The 17235-nt window shown below is 35.9% G+C and overlaps 1 protein-coding gene across 2 annotated transcripts; it reads right to left on the bottom strand.

Moving 5' to 3' along the window:
- Window positions 1-9773: 9773 nt before the first annotated feature.
- LOC133674178 (probable magnesium transporter NIPA9) lies at window positions 9774-16849 on the bottom strand. Of its 2 annotated transcripts, none has more exons than XM_062095189.1 (9): window positions 16604-16849; window positions 16112-16210; window positions 15651-15780; window positions 15172-15260; window positions 11872-11928; window positions 11692-11750; window positions 11081-11201; window positions 10625-10809; window positions 9774-10163 (listed from the first exon to the last, which is right to left on the bottom strand). In XM_062095189.1, exons 1-9 carry the CDS (start codon window positions 16712-16714, stop codon window positions 9950-9952), a joined length of 1065 nt encoding a protein of 354 aa, XP_061951173.1. In that variant the 5' UTR covers window positions 16715-16849; the 3' UTR covers window positions 9774-9949. The 2 variants fall into 2 exon arrangements, with proteins under 2 accessions (XP_061951173.1, XP_061951174.1); XM_062095190.1 differs by having other exon boundaries at window positions 10625-10773; window positions 16604-16847.
- Window positions 16850-17235: the final 386 nt, after the last annotated feature.

The raw sequence follows: 17235 nt of genomic DNA, 5'->3' as shown, positions 1-17235 counted from the left end.
GTGATGCATCTAGACTAGGAATAGGAGCTACGTTAATGCAGGATCGAAGACCCATTGTTTATTTTAGTAAGAAGTTAAGTGGAACGACTTTGAATTTTTTTTTGGTAAGTTGACGTATTTGACGTATGTATTAAAAGAAGAAGATACAAACATTATAAGGGGCATACCCCAGATTTACAATGATAACAGAAACATAAAACAACAGATGGCTACAGGCTAGCCACCGACCATAAAACTGAAACCTCACTAGATTCGATAGGTAAACTAATACAACCAGCTAACTAACAAATTAAGAATCTATGGTATTCACCCTCCAAGCTCGCTGGATCCATTTGTTTTCATTTGTTGGTACAACATTCCTCATCAAATCAAGCTTATCACGAATGATACATTCGATTTGATTGAAGACCAAATTCGAAGTTCTAGACATTCCAGCAAAGATCCTTGCATTCCATTCTTGGAACGACTTTGAATTATCTCACTTATGACAAAGAACTGTATACTTTGGTAAGAACACTTGAGACATGACAATATTACTTGTGGTCAAAAGAGTTTGTAATCCATTCAGATCATGAGTCCTTGAAACATCTAAAAGGACAAGGTAAGTTGAATAGAAGACATGCAAAATGAGTTGAATTCATTGACTTTTCCTCATTTAATCAAGGATAAGCAAGGCAAAGAGAATATAATTATTGATGTTCTTTTGCTCAGGTATGTTTTTCTAAACACTATGAGTTAGTATTGATAGGTTTTGAATATGTGAAGCCATTGAATGCTAATGATTCTGACTTTGTTGAAATATATAATGCATGTGGACATTTGGCTTTTGGAAAGTTTTATTAGATGGATAGTTACTTGTTCGAAGACAATCGATTGTGGTTCCTGCTAGTTCTTTGCATGAATTGGTTGTTTGTAAGGCACATAATGATGGTTTAATAGGTCATTTTAGGGTTGCAACAACTTTTGATGTATTGCATAAACATTTCTACTGGCTAAAGATGAAAATAGATGTGCAACGAATCTATGAGCAATGCATCATTGCATGTAGAAAGGAAAAATAAAGAGTACAATCATGTAGATTGTATACACCATTGTCTATACCTATTGAACTTTGGGTAGATATCTTTATGTGAACCTCGTGATTACAAGGTCACGCAACCCACAATCAAGATTGAGATCTGATCCTGAAAAGCCAAAATAGATCTGATAGGAGTGACACAATCGAACCTGCTTCAAGGCACCAACACTATTGGAATGCAGTAGAATGACACCATGAAGTCAGTTAATCTTTGATAAGTCATATTTAGTTCATTCAACTGAAGAATGCAAGAATCACTCTCACATGTTAAAACTAAAAAATTCAAAAGTAATATTCATCAATGGCTATCAAAATTTAGGTTACATGAGTTTAAATAGGTCTTAAAAACTTAACCCTAATGGATCTATCCTTGTAGGCTGAACTGGCCTCCATACAAAACTAACTCAAAAACCCTAAACTGAAAAGCCCATTACCTGATCCAAATAAGCCTTGAATCCTAACTCAAAACAAAGTATTAATTAAGCCCAAACATGAAAGAAAGTAATAAAATAACTAATCTGTCATTAAATAACACCAGTCCTTCTTTCCTTGTGTAGCTAGGATGAATAAAGAATCCTTATAAGAAAGGATTCTAGAACATTAATGAATTGTTGCCACTCTTGGAATTTATGTTACAGCTCATTAAAGATTCTTGTGGAACTAAAAAATTCCCTAAACAATTTGCCACATCCTTTTAGAAAAATGATCATTGCCAAATAGAAAGTCCACAAGTCAAAAAAGGATGTAAATAACAAAATTCGTACAACTTGTTTTGATCTGTATCGCAAGTCTATTCCAAACTCTGATTCATCTGCAAATTTACCCCAACATATAAAACTACCTCTGGAATATTTAAGTTAAGTTAAGTTAAGTCTGGACATGCATTAAGATTAGAACTACAAGATATGTTGAATAGCCATGAGATGAGGATTTCTCAGTTTCAAGCTGATTCTGATGTTAGTATAGAGAAACACTCTACTGTCCAAGCTTCTAATGTTGTTCCAGAAATGAACCATGTGTTGGGTTCTAAAGTTGATGAGGTGAAGGTAGGGTCTCATCAACAAGAACAACTAAAACCTAGACCCAAATTGAATTTTTTAAATGCTTTGAAGGGTTCTGATGTTGATGACAATGAGGGTAGCAAGACCCTTGGCATTAGTTCAGTCCGTAATCTGCACTTTGCTCCCCTTACTATGACTGATGGTCGTGTGACAATAGCTCCTCCACTTGATGTGTTTGAAGATGGCTGCGAATTTTAGAAATCCACCATAGTTGGTCATTTTGTGGGGCAGAAATTACCGTATCCCGTGGTTAATTCTATTGCCAAAAGAATATGGAGCTCCTATGGTCTATCAGAAGTTTTGTCTTCGGATAATGGTTTCTTCATCTTCACCTTTGATTCTGTCGATCATGCCACTAATGTGCTGGAAAGAGCCCCATGGCACATGGCAAACAGGCCTTTGGTGCTTAAACGTTGGCAACCGAACATGCAATTTTTGAAAGATGATTTGGCCAGAGTTCCGGTATGGGTTAGGCTGCATAATGTCCCTCTCGAGTATTGGACTATTAAGGGGCTGAGCTGTGTAGCGAGTGCTATTGGAGTCCCCCTTCATGCGGATCATACGACATTGTTGCGTAAAAGGCTTAGTTACGCAAGAGTTTGCGTTGAGATAGATGCTTCGAAGACGTTGGTTAAGGATTATGATCTTCGCTGTCCAAATGGGTTATTCATAACAATTTCAGCTGAGTACGAATGGATACCGTCGAAGTGCAGTAATTGCAATGTCTTTGGACACACCACAGCGCTATGTGCTACTAAGAACATTGATAATCTTAAAGTGGTGGCAGAGGGTAAGAGGAATCTAGGAGCTATGAACTCTAAATCTGCGGATAACAATCAGAATCAGTTTCAGTGGCAGGTAGTTGGTAAACGAAACAAGGGTTCTGTGAGTGGGGGAGAATGCTCCCTTGGCATCTAAAGTGGGTAATTGTAATGAGAATGGTTGGTCAACATCTGGTATACATATGTCTGATTGTAATATGAATGATCATGCGGCATCAGATGTACGCAATGCTGCTTGTCATGAAGATGAAAATCCTTCCTCTCCTCTTGTCTTGAAGAGTTTACGAGAAGACATGAAACAGGAGCAAGGGGCTGCAAGTACTGCTTTAGATCAAGATATGGACACAATGGGAGGTGATACAAATGGGGAACAAACCGATAAGGCGTTAACGTCAACGATCCTGACAACCCCTCAAACCCTGAATTCAACCGAAAGGGAAACTGGTAATCAGTTAGCTATTAAAGCTAGAGACTCTCTAGAGAAAAAGAAAAAGGGTTCAAAAGCCTCTTCAAAGAAGAATCATAAATTTGGCTCCTTTCCAGGAGGCACGTCAAGGTAATCTTTGTGTTGCTGTTTGTACTCCTCTCTATTTTCCTATGATTATTGGATGTTGGAATATTAGAGGTTTGAATGATCCTATAAAGCATTCAGAATTGTGTCGGCTCATCCATCAAGAGAGGATAGCTTTTTTTGGTTTGGTTGAAACTCGAGTTAAAGACAAGAATAAAGATAATGTTTCTAAACTTCTTTTGCGTTCTTGGTCCTTCCTGTATAATTATGATTTCTCTTGTCGTGGTCGTATTTGGGTTTGTTGGAATGCTGATACGGTGAAGGTGGATGTTGTTGGAGTGTCAGACCAGGCTATTCATGTTTCTGTCAGTATATTAGCTACCAATATCAGTTTCAATACTTCAATTATTTATGGAGACAATAATGCTTCCTTACATGAGGCATTATGGTCTGATATAGTGAGTCGTAGTGATGGATGGAAGTCAACCCCGTGGATTCTTATGGGTGACTTTAATGCTATTCGCAACCAGTCGGACAGGTTAGGAGGGTCTACTACGTGGGCTGGTACTATGGACAGATTGGATACATGTATTCGAGAAGCGAAAGTAGATGATCTTCGGCATTCAGGTATGCATTATAATCAAACCAATGTCCTGAGAATCTGATTATGCGGAAACTAGATAGAGTGCAAATGAGAAGTGGAATCTGAACTTCCCCTTATCGGAAGTGAGATTTTTCGGGTATGTCAGACCATTCTCCTATGGTGGTAAAGGTTATTGCCAATGATCAGAACATAAAGAAACCATTCAGATTCTTCGATATGTGGATGGATCATGACGAGTTCATGCCCTTGGTGAATAAGGTAATTGATAAAAATGGGATTCCCTAGAACAGTAATTGATTGGATCATGGTTTGTGTTACATCATGTCAATTCTCTATCAACGTCAATGGTGAGCTTGCAGGTTACTTTCAAGGGGGAAGAGGGCTGAGACAAGGGGATCCATTGTCCCCATATTTGTTTGTCCTATGTATGGAAATCCTTTCGGGGCTATTCTGCAAGATGAGTGCCAACCAAGAATTCAAGTTCCACTTGATGATTTTTAGCAACGGGGATGTAAACTCAATTCGTATGATCAGAACTGTGCTCACAAAGTTTCAAGATCTATCAGGTCTGTATCCAAATCCAAACAAAAGTGACATCTTCTTGAGCGGTGTGTTTAATGTTGAGAGGGAACAAATTATTAATATTCTTGGGTTTAGAGAGTGGGAGCTCCCTATGAAATATTTGGGAGTACCTCTGCTCTCGTCCAGACTAAAAGCTGTTTATTGTAAGGGCCTCGTGGATCGAATCACCTCTAAAGTTCGACATTGGACTTGTAGGACACTCTCGTATGCTGGATGGGTACAACTGATTAATTCAGTTTTATTTTCCATACAGGTCTATTGGGCATCTCTCTTTCTCTTACCTGGGCAAGTCATTAAAAATGTGGAGCAAATTATGAAATCCTTTCTTTGGTCAGGTTCAGATATGAGAACTACTGGGGCTAAAGTGGCTTGGGATCAGGTATGTCTTCCAAAAAAGGAGGGGGGGGCTAGGTATAAAAAGGATAACAGAATGGAACAAGATTGCTTTGTTTAAACACATTTGGAATCTGTGCAATGACTCAGATGGCTCAATATGGTCTACTTGGATCAGATCCAATCTGTTGCGAGGTAGGAATTTCTGGACAATCAAGACGCCACAGAATTGCTCTTGGGCTTGGGGAAAGATTCTAAAGCTCAGATCCTTAGCATGGCCGAAGATGAAGTACATCATAGGAGATGGAATGACAACCTCTCTATGGTTTGACAATTGGCATCCTCACAGCCCACTCGCGGATTCTTACGGGGAAAGATTCATCTATGATTCAGGTATGGCCAAGAACGCGAAGGTGAATGTGCTAATTCATAACTCAGAATGGAAAACTCCTACCACCCAAGCTATTGGCTGGCACGCCATTATATAAGCTATTCCTTCAAATTCTAATCCTAAGATGGGGCAAAAGGATGAGATAGTTTGGTTCGATTCGCCAAATCACAAATTCTCGATCAAAGTAGCTTGGGAACAACTAAGACGTCATCGTCAGATGGTTGAATGGCATGACATTGTGTGGTTCAAGAATGTTGTTCCAAGACATTCATTTCTTCTATGGATGGTTGTCCAACAGAAACTCACAACTCAAGATAAACTTCATTGGTTTGGTATACATGGTCCCAATAGATGCTCACTCTGTCTCTGCAACAATGAGGATCACAACCACTTGTTCTTTGAATGCTCCTATACTAAAGCGATCTGGTGAGATGTTTGTGACAGATGCGACATTCCAAGAATGACAAAAGGCTGGGATGAATGGATTCGATGGGCCACTGTCTCTTGGCATGGCAAGAGTTTCGTCAATTTTTCTCGTAAATTGAGTTTTGCAGCTACAATGTATCATGTATGGCAAGAACGGAATGCAAGGATCTTTGCTGGAATGTCTAGAACTTCGAATTTGGTCTTTAATCAAATCGAATGTATCATTCGTGATAAGCTTGATTTGATGAGGAATGTCGTACCAACAAATCAAAACAAAAGGATCCAGCGAGCTTGGAGGGTGAATATCATAGATTCTTATAGTTAGCTGGTTGTATTGGTTTCCCTAACGAATCTAGTGAGGTTTCAGTTTTATGGTCGGTGGCTAGCTTGTAGCCATCTGTTGTTTTATGTTTCTGTTATCATTGTAAATCTGGGGTATGCCCCTTATAATGTTTGTATCTTCTTCTTTTAATACATACGTCAACTTACCAAAAAAAGTCTTTTGGTAAAGTTTTAGCTTGATCCAACTGTTAGATTTGGAGTTATACTCAATAGCATAAAATTCCTTATTCATCCCAACTACACAAGAAAAAAAGAGCTGGTGCTATTTAATGATAGATTAGTTATTTTTATTATTTTATTTCATGTTTGGGCTTAATTAAAACTTTGTTTTAAGCTAAGATCTAAGGCTTGTTTGGATCAGGTTATGGGCTTTTCAGTTTTGTATGTGGATCAGTTCATGCCACAAAGGTAGATCCATTATGGTTAATTTTTCAAGAACTATTTAAACTCATGTAACCAAAATTTTCGGGGCCATTGATGATTCTGAATTTTTTTAATTTTAACGTGTGAGAGTGATTCTTGTATTCTTCAATTCTTGAACGAATTAATTCTGACTTATCGAAGATTAACTGGCTTCATGACGTCATTCTACTTCATTCCAATAGTAATTTTGGTGCCTTGGGGCAGGTTTTCATTGTGTCACACTCCTTCTTTTTCTGCTTTTTAGGATCAGATCTCAATATTGATTGTGGGTTGCGTGACCACGAGGTTCGCATCACCTACTTTGGCTGAATGTACTATCAAAGAGATTGGATCTAACCCATCATCATGCACAAACCAAGGCTAGTTAAAACCATCTCATGCCAAAAACTCATCATGACCAAATGGAACACAAGCTAAATTCCAAGAAAAAACACAATCTTTGACAAATGGCCTCTCCATCAAACTCAAAAACAAAATCGAAGGCCCTTCATGAGAAATCCATGGGTTGAACTGTATCATTCCCTCTCTTTTCAAGAAGATTCGTCCTCAAATCTTTAAAAGGAATAATGGTTGTTTCAGAGGCTTGTTGTTTAAGCCTTTGGAATTCCTTATCAATACTTGCCTCCAACAACACTGTATAGACATAGTGACTAAAAAGGATTTCAAATAAGCACGCTTTACTAACCACTTACGCATATACTTTTGAATAATAACCACGACTACCCTCTTTTGTTTTCATGCTTGCGCCGTTACCTTAGTTTTTTCCATTCTTGCTTTGGGATCCTCTTTCATTCCCTCCCCTTTGCCGAATAACATAAGAAGAAGATAATCTGATTGAAATTGATTTGAAATAAGATTAGACTTGAAACAAAGACAAAACAAAGAAAAATTGACACGCAAGACAAAAACAAAAATACAAAATATAAAAGGATAACACTTATTCTCAAAGCCTTGCTCTGATACCAATTGATGTGAACCTATTGATTATGTGGTCATGTGGAATCAAGATTGAGATCTGATCCTAGAAAAGCCAAAGAGATCTAGTAGAAGTGTGACACTATAAAAACTTGTCATAAGGCACCAGTACTATTTGAATGAAATAGAATGACCCACTTACAAAAATTGACCCAAAACCTTTACTAGTAAGCTCAAACCCTGATCCAAATAAGCCTCGGATTCTAGTTGAAAATAAATTGTTAATAAAGCTCAAATAAGCCTTAGGCTATAACTAACAAAATAAAAATAAAACCTATAAGCATAACTCTTGTTTTGTCATAAGAAGAGAAGAAGAAAAGAAAACATTATAGGTCTGATACAAGACTTATTTATAACCTATCATAGTTAAAGGAGAAGTTGTCGCCCCTTTGGTTTCCAAGTTAGAATAGGATTCTAATCACAACTGGTATTTATCATTTTTTGTTGAAAGAAAAGGATGTTGCCTTTAATGCTTTTCTTTTCTGCCACATATGTTTCCTAAGTCAGCTTAGATTCTTTTTTTTTTTCGTTGTGTTTTATCCTCACCTGACTAGAAAAATAAAATAAAAATAATAAATCCTAATATTTAAAGAAAATAATAAATTTTCCAACACATAATAGAAAATCCAAAACTAGTTAGGACAAAACACATGCAAACATAGCAAAAATAAAGGCTAGTTGAAACTGATACAAAATTGACAGCTTTATTGTCGAAACTTCATGGTCCAAAATTGGGTCCCTCTTGCATATGAATTAAATGTACTAAGGTCTCCTCTTGATGCTCCAAAGAATCCTCATCTTCAGCCTTGGCCGAAACTTGCACAAATACTACATTCAATCCTTCTTTCGATGTCTTTGTGTTGGACCCTGTGATGAGCCTATTTTGAATGTGTAACAGGTCTTTGGTGTTCCACATCATCATGCCCCCATTGCATTAAATGTTGGCATTCAATGTTGACATCAACTTGAGAATCGGCTTAGTTTGCACATACAACTCAGTGATGAATTATGTTTTTAATGGCAAGGTTGAAGAATCTTCAACAGTATGTCAGCAACTTGAATCACCAATCTTGTTGCTTTTGAAAGCAACAATAGTGTTCATGTTCTTCCTAGTTGTCATTGAAAGGTTGTTGAAAATTCTTTATTGATAAAAAAAGAAAACGATGAGGCAAATATATCTTTGCCACAAATTTATGGACACAATTTTTAACACCTAGAATTAAACAAATATATTGTATAAATATTTGATTTTATTAGAATATATGTCAGGCAGGGGTGATCATTTTCAGTTCGGTTTGGTTTTTATAAAAAATAAAAATAACCAAACCAAAATTTTTTTTTAAAAAAACCAAAACCGGTTTCGGTTCGGTTCAGTTTTTTAGGACAAAAACCAGTTCAAACTGGTTTGGCTCAATTTTTTTGATTTGGCTTGGTTTTGGCTCGATTTTTCCGGTTTGGCTCAATTTTTGGTTTTTTCGGTTTGGCTCGGTTTGCTCGATTTTTTTCGGTTTTGGTTCAGTTTAGTTTTTTCAATTTTAAACTTATAAAATCGAAACTGAACCAAACCGATCGGTTTTTTCAAAATTTTAATCAGTTTAATCGATTTTTTTTCACGGTTCGGTTTTTTTTATTATTCTTTTTTCTAGTTTTCTCAATTTTTTTACTCACTCCTAATGTCAGGTACAATCTCAACTTAAAATATTCTTACACCAAAATAAAACAACCCTTCTAATTCTTCTATTGGATTTGATATATATAGTTATTTGATATATTTGTGAAATCAAACTAAAATTTATACTTTGTTAAAAGATAAATTTGAATGTGTATTACAAAACAAAATTTAATAATTTAATAATTTAAAAAATATCTTTGATTTAAAACTTCTATTAAACATTTAGACTTGATTATAGACTTCTAAATTATAGATGAAAAAAAGGATATAGCTTACTTTCATGAAAAGCTTGTCTTTAAATTTTTTTTGTATTTCCAAAAATTCTTCCCCCGTGATCTGAAAGACCTTCTACTTGTAGAAATTATAAAAGCTCAATCATTCCTTAATATCATATGATATTATTTTATTTTATTGGTTGATTTTATGTGAGATATTTATATCTCATCTCAAGTAACTTTTCATTGGCAAAAAAAATATAAAAAAACCTATTTATTTTTCATTTCATTTATTTAATCTTTTTTAATGTAAAAATAAAATAAAAATAACACATGATAAATTTTGATTGGTAGAAAATTTGTATTTATGCAAAATGATTTAAAAAATCTCATGCCTTCAGGATTAAAAAAAAAAAAGAAGGAATAATCAGATAATATGTACACCCCCACCCACAACAAGAGCAGGCATGAATAGCCGCACTTCAGGACTGCACAAGTATGCTGACCAAAAACTGTCAAGGCATTGGCTAAAAACTTGCAAGCATTGTTTTTGTTCAAGCCTTCTCCTTGGACGGAGATGATATCAAATGATGCAATGTTGCTGCATGGATAACAGCAGTTGGGTTTGAATCCTTAAGTCGGAGAGATCCTGATCGACTTAGACTGAAATTTCGATCAACATTAATTCGTATGAAGCGATGCAATGGAAGATGCCGCAGCAGCCAAGTTGAACTAACAAGTAAAATCACACCTACTACGATAAACAGCCTGCAATACAGAAAACCTCAATGAAAGAGTATATTTATAGCAATAAGACAATATCTCAGATTTCCTAGTTGGGATCCCTATAAGCACGTTTGCTGTATGTGTAGGTTTTCTAAACGTACAAATTCTACAAAACGAGCCTTTGAAGGACACTTTAATATTGTACACAGTTCAGCTAAGATACTAACACAGAATTGAATACTACCTTTGAGTTTTTAACCATCATTTTATGCTTAAAGGAGAAATTTCAATAACAGGAGAAATTTCAATAACATGTAAATCAAAGTTTCTAAATCAGATGTCTGCAAAATTGTCTAAAATAAATGGTTTCCACATGCAATCTCTCGAATAGGTCACCTTCACTGTGGTATAGCATCAAATTATATTGCTTTCAAGAAACCATGACTGCGCATCAAGATACTTGAATTTAGAAGGGCAATGGTTTAAATAAAAACTTTGCTTACCATCCAAGTAGAAGTGAAAAACGAGCAGTGGGTGCTGAAGGCAACTGTTCTCCTAATGCAAGCATTCCAGCAAGAACACCAGTCACTATTGATGCCACGGCAGCACATGTAGACACCACAATTGCCCTTCCATGCTTTAGACCCTGAGTCTGTTCAGAAGGAAATCGTACGTATATCAGTTTGACCTGTCAACTTTTTCTACACAATCAGATAGCTTCAACAGGAAGATCGAAGTGGATCTGGCTCCACTCAAAGCAAAACCAATTGGAAAATCAATAAGACATGTGCATGCATGCGAGAAATGAAATCTTGTTTTTCCTGTTCTAAGATGAGTGAGAGGCAAGCAGAAATCCCATACAAATATGGACATCTAAAATATGAAAAACAAGTTTTATGCGGAGAAAAGGTCAAAAGAGATGCTGATTTGAAATTATCTAGATGCTGATTTGAAAATACCTGGTAATAAAATCCCGTTGCACTACAGCATATACTGATGGAGACGCATACAGGGACTAGCATCCTCGAGAAACCCTGCTCCAGGAAGACAAATCCCATCTTTGATATTACAGAAGCCATCCTGCATATGATGTGCAACTCAGCATTTAGGACCTGAAGCCTAGCTGAATAACAGCAGCAGTTCACAACTTTTTTTATGTCAGGACCAACACGTAATTTTGGTATAAATTTAATGGCACTTTAAGAAAAAATATTTTAAGTATATTCATCAAGGAACAGTTTCTTGAAAGAAATAAACTGTCAATTCATGCATATAAATGATATATTGATTTTGCAGCAACAGTTACTATTCTGATTAAATGACAATGACACACTAAAATGATAACACTGGTAGGTGAAGCCTTCAGGCATAACACATGCATCCATCTAATAATATGAACTTCTGCACATTCAATGATGTAATCTAAGTCTGACAACATTATTTATGCAAACTGGCACATCAAAGTTCTGATAATTTTGAATTTGCTGAACATAAATCACTGTTATAAAAATAGAGGCAACACTGAAAAGCAACAAATTTATGAACAAAGATGGTGTACCAGGAATCATACCCAAACAAAATGCCAGATTCCAAACCATATATAATTTCTTCAACAACTTCATAGTCCATCTGCATTGAAAACAGTTTTCAACAGAAAGCAGAACAATGAGGGCTAGGGGGATGGTTGAGGAATCAAAATCAGAAACAAAAATACCTTACAAACCAGCAAGATAAACAAAGAAAATTTTACCATTTCATGTGCTCTTCTTTGATGTCTGTATACCCGAAGCCATCCGTTGAGGACTACCTATTTAAAAAAATCATATTTAGTTGCACATATCAAACCATACTGAGTAATCATCATATTGTCTCTGATGCACTCCCTCCAACCATGCAGATGTCCATAAAATATCTGATGAACTGAATCCCAACTAGAAAAATTACACAATGAGAGAACATAAATGAAGCACCAAAAAACTATAAATGGTAGCAATCAAGTTATAGTCCCCACTAGAAGTTAGAAAGGAGAAATTTAGATGTATTTGTAGTAGAGAAGTGCAAAGAGTTAAGGCATGAAACCAGACATGAAACCAAAAATGAAACCAAACGCTTCTATTATATTAGAGCATTGTGCTAAACCACAAACAAAATGCTCATAGGCTCACTACGCTTTTCTCTACTCTTTCTGCCTATTATACAAAAATAATACAGAACTCATCTTACTGCATAAATGGAGCAATCTACAAAAAAGAAGCCAGGTGACCTATTTATACTTCTTTCAGTGAAATGCAAATGCAACCTTTCTAGGATTGGTTCTAGCTATGAAGCAAATGGTCAATGCCTTAGTCAAAGATGGATGTGACTTGGTTGGATAAACTTTCAGTTGCTTGGCTGGCTGAAGGCTCGCTTTAGATAGCAAATTCAGGTTTGCTTCTTCGATTATAGAGTCAGTTATTGACTCTTGACATGTGAAGCGAAACTCATGATCATGTAGTCATGCAACCCACAATTAAGATTGAGATCTTATCCCGGAAAACCGAAAAAGATCTGATAGTAGTGTGACGAAATGAAAACATGTCCCAAGACATCAGCACTATTGGAATAAAGTCGCATGATGCTAGTTAATCTTTGATAAGTCAAATTCAATTCGTTCAAAAACCGAAGAATGCAAGAATCTCTCACATTAAAACTAAAAAGTTTAGAAGTATTATTTATCAAAGGTGCTGAAATTTAGGCTTAACACGTGTTTAAATAGTTCTGAGAAATTAACTCTAATGGATCTACCCTTATGGACTGAATTGACCCACTTACAAAAACTGACCCAAAACCTTTACTAGTAAGCTCAAACCCTAATCTAGACAAGCCTTGAATCTTAGCTAAAATCCAAAGTATTAATTAAGCTCAAACATAGAAATAATAATGGAAACAACAAGTCTGGATAGTAGCTTGTTTATGCTGCATATAATAGAAAGAAAAACAAAATAAAATATCTTAATTCTCTAGCTTAAATAACCCTTGGCCGATATCCACCTTCCTAGATACTCTAAGATCGCTTAGCCAACTTTTAAAGTCATTTAGATGTTAGAAAATCTTATATGAATAGGAATTTAGTTGTTGAAGTCTTCTTTCCTTGTAGGATTAGGATATTCCTTCAGAGCATGGAAAACAATCTTAGAAATTAATTCCCCTTGTAGTCGCCCATCATTTTCCTTTCTTAATTAGGAGAATCAAATCTTTAGCATTAAATAATCCTTCCAAGTCTAGGATTCAGATCTGACAGCCCATTTAATTTCCTTGCATGACTATGAAGCTTCCTTCTTTGTTGCTAAATATTCTCCTAAATAATTGGGACAATAATGAAAGAATTTCCCTTTCAATTTTAGAAAAATATTTTGTTGATCCTTACAAGAAAAGGATCTCAATATCTTAATTAGCCCAAGAGAACTTTGGACCTCATATGACCCAAACTCATACTCATTAATATTAACCCAAATCAAACCTGATACAAGCTCCAACAAGCCTATTTTGCTGCCCAAATTAGACCCATACATGGGCTGACCTGATTTGGACGAATGAACCATCAAAGAGATTGGACCCAATTCATCATCATGCACAAACCAAGGCTGGCTAAAACTATCCCATCCTAAAACCCCACCCATCATGGTCGAATGGAACACAAGCTAAATTCTAAGGAAAAACACAATATTAGCTGACCTGATTTGGACGAATGAACCATCAAAGAGATTGGACCGAACTCATCATCATGCACAAACCAAGGCTGGCTAAAACTATCCCATCCCAAAACCCCACTCATCATAGTTGAATGGAATACAAGCTAAATTCTAAGGAAAAACACAATATTGGCTAAATGGCCTCCCCATCAAACCCAAGTGCAAAACTAAAGATCCGTCATGAGAAATCCATGGGCAAACCAAATCAGACCTGATACAAGCTCCCAACAAACCTACTTTGCTGCCCAAATTAGACTCATACATGGGCTGACCTAATTTGGACGAATGAACCATCAAAGAGATTGGACCGAACTCATCATCATGCACAAACCAAGGCTGGCTAAAACTATCCCATCTCAAAAACCCACCCATCATGGTCGAATGGAATACAAGCTAAATTCCAAGGAAAAACACAATATTGGCCGAATGGCCTCCCCATCAAACCCAAGCGCAAAACTGAAGACCCATCATGAGAAATCCATGGCCAAACCATATCATGGATACCAAAATTGTTTTAGTATGAAAAAGTGGTATCGGAGCAAGTGGAAAAGGACCACTTCTGGAGTTGACAAACAAGGATTGGGCATTATGGAAGATTTAATTAGTGCAGACTTTGCTAGTAAGGGACCAACATTCAGCATGGTGGAGATCACACTCATGTACCATTAAAGGAACTGATATGTTCACAGAAGGCCTCAAACATACCAAACTTTGCAGAGTTTCAATTGCCATTAGTGCAAGAACCGAGTCAATGTCAAGGGAAAGTGTTGATAATCAAAACCAACTCTACAAAGAGAAGAAACCAACTTCAACTATAAGCGGTTCTCTAGACTAAGCCATGCTAGCATACACAACCAACCATGAAGCTGAAAATTAACTAGTTCAAAGAGACGCCTTTCACTAAGAGCTGTACAAAATATTCACATCCAGTGGTGCCTCAGAAATCAACATTAAGAAGTGACCATAAGTCTTGACCAACACAAGTACAAATAAGGATCTTTGGCTTGTTTGTGTGTGTCATATCTACCTACTCTGTATATGTGATGGATGAGTATGTGCTATATGTGTTATAGGTGAGAATTGGAGATATAGCCTAGTAAGTTTATGAGTAGACACAAGCCATGGGTACTCTTTGAGAGAAATTTTTCAGGTGTGGTCCTTGCCATCTTTTCATAGATTTTAAACTAGCTTAGATTCTAAAAGATAGAGAAAAGTTTTCTTATCTCTCAACTTCGCATACTCATATATGTCTACACAATAATTCAACAACGATGGCATATTAATGCTAATAAAGTTGGTGCACAGAATAAGGTACCTACAAACAAGAGGACAACAAGGAACGCCAGCCAAGGTAATTGAAAAATAGATACAGAAGATGCCTCTTGCTCTTCACCTCCAGCACCAACTCCTGCAAATACAAAACAAACAGCAAGGCTTAGTTTGCCACATAAATAAGATGTTGGATCACAAAGTATATATGGATATCAAACAGTTTTGGAGAATTGAATTTTCATAACCAATTAATATATTTTTATGTCAATAGTTTAGCTCAATACAACAAAACTTTATACTTATCGGATAATGAAAAACAAGGGTTCAAGGTAAGACCTATTCCAAATGAGACACCATTTTGGAATATATATTCATCCACAGAAGGAATGCACAGCATAGTTAAAAACAAAAATGTAATAATACACTCTTACTTTTGAGCCATAACTATCATGTCAACATTCTGAAATACGAGTATAACAATGAAATCAAAACCAATCCATGAAGCAACCAAGAAGAATTTACATACCTATTGTACCAATACCAGCCAAAGTGATTCCTATCCAATCAATGACATTCATGACTTCCTTTAGGTAAAAATGGGAAAAGACAGAAAGAATAGCAAGTCCACAACCAGAAACTGGTTGGATGACAGATACCTGACAGAAACAGTCAAGATCACTTTGATGAAGAGTACACAAATGACACAAAATAAATTGCATTAACCAAATAGAAGTTCACAAACAAATAAAAGAGCTCATTTTTTACTTGAGTTTGGTAGAAGAAGAGGGCAAACGAATTCTTCAGATCATTCTCAACAAGAAGACTCTCAGTCTCTTTCTTTTTTTCTTTGCATGTATATGTTGAAAATGCAGTCTCAAAGTTTATATTGTTCAAAAATGTCAACCTACTATTTTCTTTTCCAAAAAAAACATTCCAATCAAGCACAATAATCTAAAAGAAATCGGGAACACAAATGAATTCACTCACAGGAGCTTGAGATAATGCTCTCAACATCAACAATGCACCACATATATCGATAAGAAAGCCAATGATCCAAGCTTTATTAGCAGCATATGCCCTTATCACCTGAGAAGTTACACACATAAAATCAATAAAAATACGCAACAGCCCACTTCCTTCACATGCATAGTTCGGTTGCACGGATTCTAATAAGCAGAGAATTGAGAGAAATCCCATAAACCCAGAATCAAAAACCGAAAGATTGACAATGGGAATCAAGAATCAAAGCAACATGCATGCACTTGTTAGCATAAAGATCAATTCTTGAAATTGAAACAATAACAGAATTCCAAATTCAGGGCTCGAATTCTTCCCACGATCTTGAAAATTAAAAAATAAATAATATATTGTATTGGTTGTTAAATTGTTGAGCAATACAAAAGTGATAAAATGAAACAAAAAGAAAACCAAAGGAGGCAGAGAAAAGAAAGAAAAAGAAAGTGGGTAAAAGATGCATGCCTTCAGTTTGAAAGAGAGGGGAGGCAGAATGAGAGTGCCCTTCTTTTGAAGAACTTTGCCGATGTTATTACCGGCGGTGGCTGCCAACGTTAAACAGATCGATTCCCACATTTCTTTTGCTCTCTCTCTCTCTCTGTAAAATTCTGAAAGGCAGGGAAGCTAAAAGATCTCTTCTTTTGCTGTTTTAAGGTGGTGCTGTCTAATAAATATTTGTTTTTCCTTTCCTTTTATGGTGGCTTTGAATTTTGATTTGTTTCGTTGTTTTCTTTACTTAACCTGCTGTTATTTGTCTAGAAATGATTGTGGTAGTGGTAAATATTTTGATTGAAATTATGACAGTGGTGGTAATTTAAAATATTTTTTATTATTAAAAAAATTATTTTTAAAAAGCTATTTTTTATATTAGTATATTAAAATAATTTAAAAAAACACATTGCAATGTTGCAAACACATTTCACTGTTATCAAACCTGGCGGATCAACCTGTCATTCAGCTGACCATTCAACCTGATATATTACTTGATTTTAGTTTCATCTCAAAATAATTAATTTCATAAATTCTATTCCATTTTTTTAATTTAGATTAAACAATGCTGCCTCTCCATCCAGGAATTGCCGGGTGTTTCATACACA

Source organism: Populus nigra, chromosome 15 (genome assembly GCF_951802175.1).
Source record: "Populus nigra chromosome 15, ddPopNigr1.1, whole genome shotgun sequence".
Lineage (NCBI taxonomy): Eukaryota > Viridiplantae > Streptophyta > Magnoliopsida > Malpighiales > Salicaceae > Populus > Populus nigra.
The sequence above is the reverse complement of the archived record's forward strand: the minus strand, read 5'-3'. Positions and strand labels throughout refer to the sequence as shown.